Raw genomic sequence first — 8,050 nt, forward strand, 5'->3', positions numbered from 1 at the left:
AGCCGGGACAGCAGCCACAGGGGGATGGGACACGGGGTACCCAGCAGGATGCATGGGAGGGGACAGGCTCTGGCAATGGCACCCCAGCCATGAAGGGGTTCTTCTCACGGGGGGGGGAAGCGATATATAGGGGGGATGCTGCACTGCGTACCAGGCTAAGACTGAGCCCCAGCTTTGAGCCCGTTGGTGGGGGGGCCTAGGCACTGCCCAGGCCCCCCCACCCCACCTGGGTATTGAGGGGTATGAGAGGGGAGCCGCAACCCTTCTCCCCTATGTCCCTTCCTCTGTGCCCCCCCTCCTCCCCCTGTGTTCCCCCCAGCCCGCACCCTTCTCCCCTATGTCCCTTCCTCTGTGCCCTCCCTCCTCCCCGTCTCCTCCCCCGGGCCCCATCCCCCGCGCCCTCCCTCTTCCCCCTGCGCTCCGCCTGGCCCACACCCTCCTCCCCTCAGCCCCCCAGCCCACACCCTCGTCCCCCTGCACCCCCCCAGCCCGCACCCTTCTCCCCTATGTCCCTTCCTCCGCGCCCTCCCTCTTCCCCCTGCGCTCGGCCCGGCCTGCACCCTCCTCCCCCTGCACACCCCAGCCCGCACCCTCCTCCCCCTGGGTCCCCCCCAGCCCGCACCCTCCTCCCCCTGCGCCCCCCAGCCCGCACCCTCCTCCCCTGCCCCCCCCAGCCCGCACCCTCCTTCCCCTGCGCCCCCCAGCCCGCACCCTCCTCCCCCTGGGTCCCCCCCAGCCCGCACCCTTCTTCCCCTGGGCCCCATCCCCCGCGCCTCCCTCTTCCCCTTGGGCCCTCCACTCTCCCTGCGCCCCTTCCCTCCGGACTCCTCCCCCTGGGATCCCCCCCCCCTTCATCCTTCCCCCGCGTCCTCTCCCTTCCCCCCGGGGCGCCCACTCCCCCTGCGCCCTTTCCCCCACACCCGCCCTCTTCCCCCTGCGCTCCCCCCGGCCTGCGCCCCGCGCCCCCCGCTTCCGACCCCTCGGCCGATCGGCCCGGCCCGCTCCGGGGGCCGGCGGAGGGAGGCGCCGCTGGGTCCCGCCCCCGGAGCCTCCCACGCGCCGCGCCGCGCAGCCGGGCGCTGCTATTTCTCTGTAAATCGCGTGTGGGCGGCGCGCAGAGCGCAGCGGCGGAGGCAGCGAGCGAGCGGCCGGTGCCGAGCCGGGAGCGCGGCGCGATCCAGCCGGTCCGGGGCAGCGGGGACCCCGGAGAGCCCCCGCCCGGCCCCCCGCCGCCGTCCATGCCCGGGCGAGGCGCCGCGGAGCTGGGAGCGAGAGCGGCCGGGCGCAGCTCCAGCCAGGCCAGTAAGCGAGGGGGGGCTGGCACATGGGGGCGGGGGCTGGCGCGGGGTGGGGCCTGGCAGGGGGGAGCCGGGGGCGGGGGGCTGGAAGTGGGGTTGGCACGGGAGGGGGGGTGCTGGCTGGCGCTGGGGGGCAGGCACAGGATAATTTCGGGTATTGAGGAGTGGGGGAGGGGCAGTGCTGGGGGCACAGGGGGCAGGAAGAGGGGCAGGAGGTGAGCTGGGGGGGGGGTCGGTCTGGTCCTGGGGAGGGAAGCTTGGGTAGGAGCTGGTCAGAGTACCACTGGGCTTGGGGGAGGGGCTGGTTGACCAGCAAAGTCAGAGCAGAGCTGGGGGGGGGGGTGTCTCGGGACTGTACCCCCCCCCACACACTGCTCAGAGCGTCTTGCTGGGATGTGGGCCTGGGGGGATGGGAATAAGGCACCTGAGCAGGGATCTGGGATGCTGGGGAAAGTGGATGGGGGAGGGGCTGGGGTCTTCTTCCTTCCCCATTCAGGGATGGAGCTGCCATGTACCCCCAGCACCCCTGTCTGGGGGGGGCATTGCCACACAGACATTTCCGGGGGAGGGGGCAGAGGCTGGGTGCGGGGATGTCTCTTGGTTGAAGGAGAAAGACCCTCCAGGTTGCGTGGGAGTGGGGCTGGCCAGGGGGCTGTGGAGAGGGGTGATCAGTGGATCAGGCTCTCCAAGCTGGTTGCCAACTGCCCCGGCTCCTTGGGGTGCTGGCACCCGGGGGGGGGGGGCAGCATTCTCGCCATCTGGAGCCATGTGTATCTCAGGTCCCAGTGGCACTGAGAAAAGCAGGATTCTCTCTGAGGACATAGGGCACTGCCCCTTAGCGAGAGCCCTCTGCAAAAATACTGGGGGGGGGGGGGCTGGATGGCACTGGGAGAGTGTGAAGGAGGTACTGGGTGCAGTTGGGGGGGGCACTGGTAGGGTGCAGTGTGGAATCCAGTGAGGGGAGGCTGCTGCCCGCAGTGCAGGAAGGTGAGGGTGCTAGGCACAGGGTGGGAGGACTGGCGGGGTGCAGTGCAGAGTGCAGCAGGGATTGCAACCATGCAGTGCGGGGAGGCTCGGGTGCTAGGTGTAGGGTGGGAAAATTGGGCAGGTGCAGTGCAGAGGGGAACGGGCAAGCTGGTGGAGAACAGTGCAGCGTGACGAGGAGGGTTGCAGCAAGTCAGTGCAGGAAGGTTAGGGTGCTAGGTACAGTGCAGAGAAGTTGGTTGGGTGCAGTGGGAAGGGGTAGGGTTTAGAGCCATGCAGTGGCTGGGAGTTGCTTCCATGTTGGTAGAGTGCAGTGGGGAGGTTGGTAGAGTGCAGTGGGGAGTTGCTTCCATGTAGTGCAAGGAGGTGAGGATGCTGGATGCAGAGCTGGGAAGCTGGTGGACGTGGGGGGGAGGGTGCAACAGGTTTGGGGGGGGATGCAGTGTGGAATGCAGTGGAGGGTTACAGCCACGAACCATGAAGAGGTGAGGGAAAGAATATTGGTGGGGTGCAATGCAGAAAGCAGTGGGGAATTGGAGCCGTGCAGTGCAGGGAGGTGAGGGTGCTAGGCGCGGGGTGGGAGGACTGGCAGGGTGCAGTGCAGAAAGCAGTGGGGGATTGCACAATGCAGTGTAGAGAGGTGAGGGTGCTAGGCGCAGGATGGAAAAATTGGGCAGGTGCAGTGTAGGGAGCAGTGTGGGATTGCACCATGCAGTGCAGAGAGGCGAGGGTGCTAGGCGCAGGGCGGGAAGATTGGGCGGGTGCAGTGCAGAGTGCAGTGCGGGATTGCAGCCATGCAGTGCAGGGAGGCAAGGGTGGGAAAATTGGCGGGGTGCAGTGCAGAATGCAGTGCGGTATTGCGGCCATGCAGTGCAGGGAGGCGAGGGTGGGAGAATTGGCGGGGTGCAGTGCAGAGCGCAGTGGGGGATTGCGGCCATGCAGTGCAGGGAGGCGAGGGTGGGAGAATTGGCGGGGTGCAGTGCAGAATGCAGTGTGGGATTGCAGCCATGCAGCACAGGGAGGCGAGGGTGGGAGAATTGGCGGGGTGCAGTGCAGAATGCAGTGTGGGATTGCAGCCATGCAGCGCAGGGAGGCGAGGGTGGGAGAATCGGCAGGGTGCAGTGCAGAATGCAGTGTGGGATTGCAGCCATGCAGTGCAGGGAGGCGAGGGTGGGAGAATTGGCGGGGTGCAGTGCAGAGCGCAGTGGGGGATTGCGGCCATGCAGCGCAGGGAGGCGAGGGTGGGAGAATCGGCGGGGTGCAGTGCAGAATGCAGTGTGGGATTGCGGCCAGGCAGTGCGGGGAAGCGGCCGCTGGTTTTCCGCTCGCCTCCCCACATCGCCCTGCTCTGGCCCTGATGTCCCCTCTTCCCCTCACAGGCCTGCCCCTCGCCATGGCCCTGCCCCGCACCCTGGGCGAGCTGCAGCTGTACCGCGTGCTGCAGCGAGCGAACCTGCTCTCCTACTACGAGACCTTCATCCAGCAGGGCGGGGATGACGTGCAGCAGCTGTGCGAGGCGGGCGAGGAGGAGTTCCTGGAGATCATGGCGCTGGTGGGCATGGCCACCAAGCCCCTGCACGTCCGGCGCCTGCAGAAGGCCCTGAGGGAGTGGGCCTCCAACCCCGGCCTCTTCAGCCAGCCCATGGCCTCCCTGCCCGTCAGCAGCATCCCCCTCTTCAAGATCTCCGAGAGCGGGGGGCGCAAGTCGCTCAGCAACGGGCACGCCAGCCCCGGGGAGGCCCCGGGGAAAGGGGGTGCTGGGCTGGCCACGCCGCCCGCCCGCAGCCCCTCAGAGCTGGGGGAGAAGCTGTCCCCTCTCTCGGCCCCCCAGTGGCCGGGGCGCAGCACCCCGGAGTTGGAGGGGGGCGGGGCGGAGGAGGACGGGGGGCCGCCCCCTTTCTCGCCGGGGGGCGGGGAGCCGGCGCCGGAGCAGCTGGACCCGGAGCTGGCGCGGACGGTGGCGGAGGGCGTGGAGCGGCTGCTGCAGAGCTGCCCGCGGGGGGGCGAGGCCGAGCTCCGGGCCCTCATGAAGCTCAACAAGAAGCTGGCCAAGGCAGTGGGGCACATCTTCCAGCTGGAGGAGGGCGACCGGCGCCGGGAGGAGGAGATCCGGCGGCACAGCGCCATCTACGGGCGGGGCGAGGCCCGGCGCCGCGACGGCAAGCCCCTCACGCTGCACGAGGTGAGCCACGGGGGGGGGAACAGGGGGGCCCTCGCCCCGTTCCCCAGAATGCAGCCACCTCTGGGGTGGGACGGCGCAGCTGATGGGTGGCGGTGAGAGCGGGGGGTGGGAGGCAGGTTGGGAGCCTGGGTTCTATTCCTGCCCCTCCCCCCCTTGCTGCCCCTCCCTGGATCCTTCCTTGTACCTTTTTCCCATCGGCCCCCAGTTCCCGGCTCTGCCCCTCACCCCGGCATTGAGGCTCCTCCCAGCCTAATGCTGGGCTCCACCCCCTAGGGGGGATCGGCTCCACCCCCTAGGGGGGATCGGCTCCACCCCCTCCCGCTAACGGCCTCGTCTCTGCCCCTCCCCGCCCCCCAGCTGACTATCAACGAGGCAGCCGCGCAGTTCTGCTTGCGGGACCACACGCTGCTGCTGCGTCGCGTGGAGCTCTTCTCCCTGTCGCGCCAGGTGGCCCGGGAGAGCACCTACCTGTCCTCGCTCAAGGGAGCCAGGTGAGCCGGGCTCCTCCCCGCCCCGGGAAATCCCTCCTGCGGGATCCAGGCTGGGGCATCCCTCTGCAGAGCAGGGGGCGGGCAGGGAGGTGCAGAGGGGAGGAGCGCGGGGGTGGAAAGTGGGGGGGGCGGGCAGTGGGAGGAAGAACTGGGCATGGGGCGGGGGGGGGGGAGTCAGGCTGTCGGGAGATTCCTGCCCCCGCAGAGCTGCCCTGCCCCTTCCATCTGCCCCTCAGCCGCCTTTCCCCGCGGGGCACTTTCTGCTCCTGTCGAGCCAGCCGCCCCCCCGGCCCTGCCCCTCCAGCGCTGCCTGGCTCTGTCCCCACCCGGGGTGCGACCGGCAGCCAAGCCGGAGCAGCATCGTAGCCGCCTGGCTCCTCCTGCCCCGCGGGAGGCCCCTGATACCGAGCGTCCCGTCGTTCCCCGCAGGTCGCACCCGGACGAGAGTGGCGCCGCGCAGCCCAAGAGGCTGAAGCAGGAGGTGGGTGCTGGGTGCGGGGGGGGGGGGAGGGGACATGCCTGAGGGTGCAGCTGAGCGGGGCCGATGCCGGCTCTGGGGGCGCGGGCGCAGCAGTGGAGCAGCAAGAGTGACTGCCCCAGCTGGGGTGTCTCCCCCGCCTTAGCCACGGCCCCCCAGGCTCCAAGCCAGCCCCAATAGCCAGGGCTCTCTGCGCGGTGCCAGCAGTGGGGGGGGGGCCTGGCACCTGTGCCCACCTGGGGAGGGGTCCGGCTGAATCCCATCCTGGGCCTGCGGGCCCGGCGGTGCTGTCTATGCTCTGCCCCATCCCACCCCCCCTAACCACCCGCTCGCCCTGCAGGTGGGTGAGCAGAGCCGCCCCGAACCCCTGCAGCTGCCGGGGGGCTCGGAGGCCTACGCGCCCCCCTACAGAGCCAGTCTGGACGAGGACGCAGCCAGCCTGTCTGGAGAGAGCCTGGACGGGCACCTGCAGGGTGAGTGGGGAGCATCAGGGGGAGGAACACGGACCCCCCCCTTCTGCCTTGCATTATGGGGGGGGAGGCTGCTTGTGCTCCCACCCCCATAGCTGCCCTGGGGGGGGCAGAGATCCCTGGGACTTGCCTCATATCTCCCCCCCCCCGGCCACTGACACTCACTCTCTCGACAGCTGTGAGCACCTGCCCCCGCCTCACGCCACCCCCCAGCGCCGCCCCCGACCTGCCCCTCAGCCTGCCCCCCCACGGGCTCTGGAGCCGCCACATCCTGCAGCAGACGCTGATGGACGAGGGGCTGCGCCTGGCCCGGCTGGTATCCCACGAACGTGGCGGGCATCTCAGCCCCTGCCTGCCGGGCAAGTCCCCAGGCCCAGGTGAGCTGCCCCTGTGGGGTGGGAAGGGGGTCACGGGGCCAGGGCAGGCTCCGGAGGGGGGTGGGGCCTGAAGGGGGATGAGTCAGCCTTGCCCACACGGCGTTCCCCGCACCCAGCTCAGGCTAGATGGCCGGGAGAGACCAGGTGTGCTATGGCCTGGGGGGCAGGAGTGGGGGGCACCGGCAGGGCCGGGGGGCGGGAGTGGGGGGCACCGGCAGGTGGGAGTGGGGAGCTGGAGCCTGGGCCCAGCTCTGTGCTTTGCTCTTAGTCTCCCCAGTTACTGAATGGAAAAAAGACGCTGTGGTGGAAATTCCCCCCCCGCCCCCCACGCAGGGGAGGAAGGAAGTGGGGGCGGCGGGGGCAGGCGGGGGCGGGTGACGTCCTGGGAATCCCACTGAGTCTGGCGGGAGGGGGGGGGTTTCTCCTGAGAAGGCAGCTCTGTCAGAGACAAGGGGGGGTAGGACAGGCCTGCGGGAGTCGGACGCTGGGGGGGGGTGACTGGCCAGGGCCCAGCTCGCTACCCTGCAGGCTCCCCCCCCAGCCAGCAGGTGGTCCCATGGGGCTCCCCCAGGGCCAGCCTGCTGCTAGGAGCAGTTGGGGGGGGGGGCGGGGGAGCTCCGCCGGGCTGACCTCGCCTCCGTCTCCCTGCAGAGTTCGAGGACGGGGTGGCAGAGGGGGGGCCCCCGGCCCCACCCGAGTCCCGCCGGAGCAGCATCAAGGTGGAGCAGGAGACCAGCCGGCAGTGAACTGCGGGAGCCCCCCACCTGGGGGCGTGGGGCTACGGGAACCCCCCCCCCACTAACCAAGCAATAAGGTGCCTGGGTACGTCCTGGGCAGCCGCCCCCCACCTCTCACTCCCCACGGCGAGTCGCAGCCCAGTGACGGGGGGGGGGGAGCCAGAGCAGGGTCCGTCCCCCCCCCCCCGGAGCCTGCGGGCACTGCCAGGCTGGAGAGAGCTGGCCCAGGCCACAGGAGTATCCTCCGTCCATGCCCCCCCCCCCCACAGGTCCCCCCAAAACCACCCTCACCAGGCTGGCTGGCAGGGGGCAACCTGAGTCTGAACAGCTCTGCTCAGGGTGGTGGAATGGGGGGGGCTTCCCCTGCCCCCCAAGCAGGCAGGGAGAGGCAGGAGCTGGGGTCGCTGCCAGCCAGGCCCGACAGGGGGCCCGATCCTGGGTGACCCAAAGAAGGGATGAAAACCCAGAGTGTCCAGCCCAGCCGCCCGCCGGGGTAGGGAGGGGAAGGGCCCAGCTGGGGCTGTCACGGGTGGGGGGCTGGGCCTTCCTGTCCAGTCCACTCCTGGGGCCGTGCCCCCCCCGGCCAACCCAAAGAGTGGGATCCTCCAAATCCGCCCCCATCCCTCCACCTGCCCGGCTCCTCCCTGGGCTGAAGGGGGGGGGGGGGTATGCAGATCCTGGGAAGGTGGGTCTGTCTTCTGCACATCTGCACTGCCTCCCCCCCCAGCCATTCTTCTCCCCTGCCCCCCTCCAGGTACAGCTGGAGGGGGAGATTAAAGGGACAGTCACCATCCCTCCCCCCCCCGTGCCACCACCGGGGAGGGGGGTGGAGACATATTTAAAAGCCACCTGGCTGAGCTCTACTGTGTGAGGGCCTATAGAGAGATGGGGGTGTGAGATGGGGGGGGGGCCCACCCCGGGGGCCCACCCCCACCCCTCAGAACCAGAGCCCCACCCCCACCCCTCAGAACCAGAGCCCCTCCCCCCGTTCCCTCTCTGGGGGCCACCGGCTTTGAGCATTAGTGACTTTTCC

General features: G+C 69.9%; 1 protein-coding gene across 1 annotated transcript; it reads left to right on the forward strand.

Moving 5' to 3' along the window:
* Nucleotides 1–1,069: 1,069 nt before the first annotated feature.
* Nucleotides 1,070–8,026, forward strand: NAB2 (NGFI-A binding protein 2). Its single transcript, XM_075901823.2, has 7 exons — nt 1,070–1,302; nt 3,662–4,464; nt 4,822–4,955; nt 5,385–5,436; nt 5,774–5,906; nt 6,080–6,280; nt 6,932–8,026. The coding sequence occupies exons 1-7, from the start codon at nt 1,239–1,241 to the stop codon at nt 7,024–7,026; spliced, it is 1,482 nt and encodes a 493-aa protein (XP_075757938.1). The 5' UTR covers nt 1,070–1,238; the 3' UTR covers nt 7,027–8,026.
* Nucleotides 8,027–8,050: the final 24 nt, after the last annotated feature.

This window comes from Pelodiscus sinensis, chromosome 31 (assembly GCF_052426305.1).
Source record: "Pelodiscus sinensis isolate ZL-2025 chromosome 31, ASM5242630v1, whole genome shotgun sequence".
In the NCBI taxonomy this organism is placed as follows: Eukaryota; Metazoa; Chordata; order Testudines; family Trionychidae; genus Pelodiscus; species Pelodiscus sinensis.

Bases quoted from the DNA above. Each gene is read 5' to 3' on its own strand.
- NAB2 (XM_075901823.2), top strand. From the start codon at position 1,239: ATGCCCGGGCGAGGCGCCGCGGAGCTGGGAGCGAGAGCGGCCGGGCGC. The intron at 1,303-3,661 runs GTAAGCGAGGGG...TTCCCCTCACAG, and splicing joins GCGCAGCTCCAGCCAGGCCA to GCCTGCCCCTCGCCATGGCC. The intron at 6,281-6,931 runs GTGAGCTGCCCC...GTCTCCCTGCAG, and splicing joins GGGCAAGTCCCCAGGCCCAG to AGTTCGAGGACGGGGTGGCA.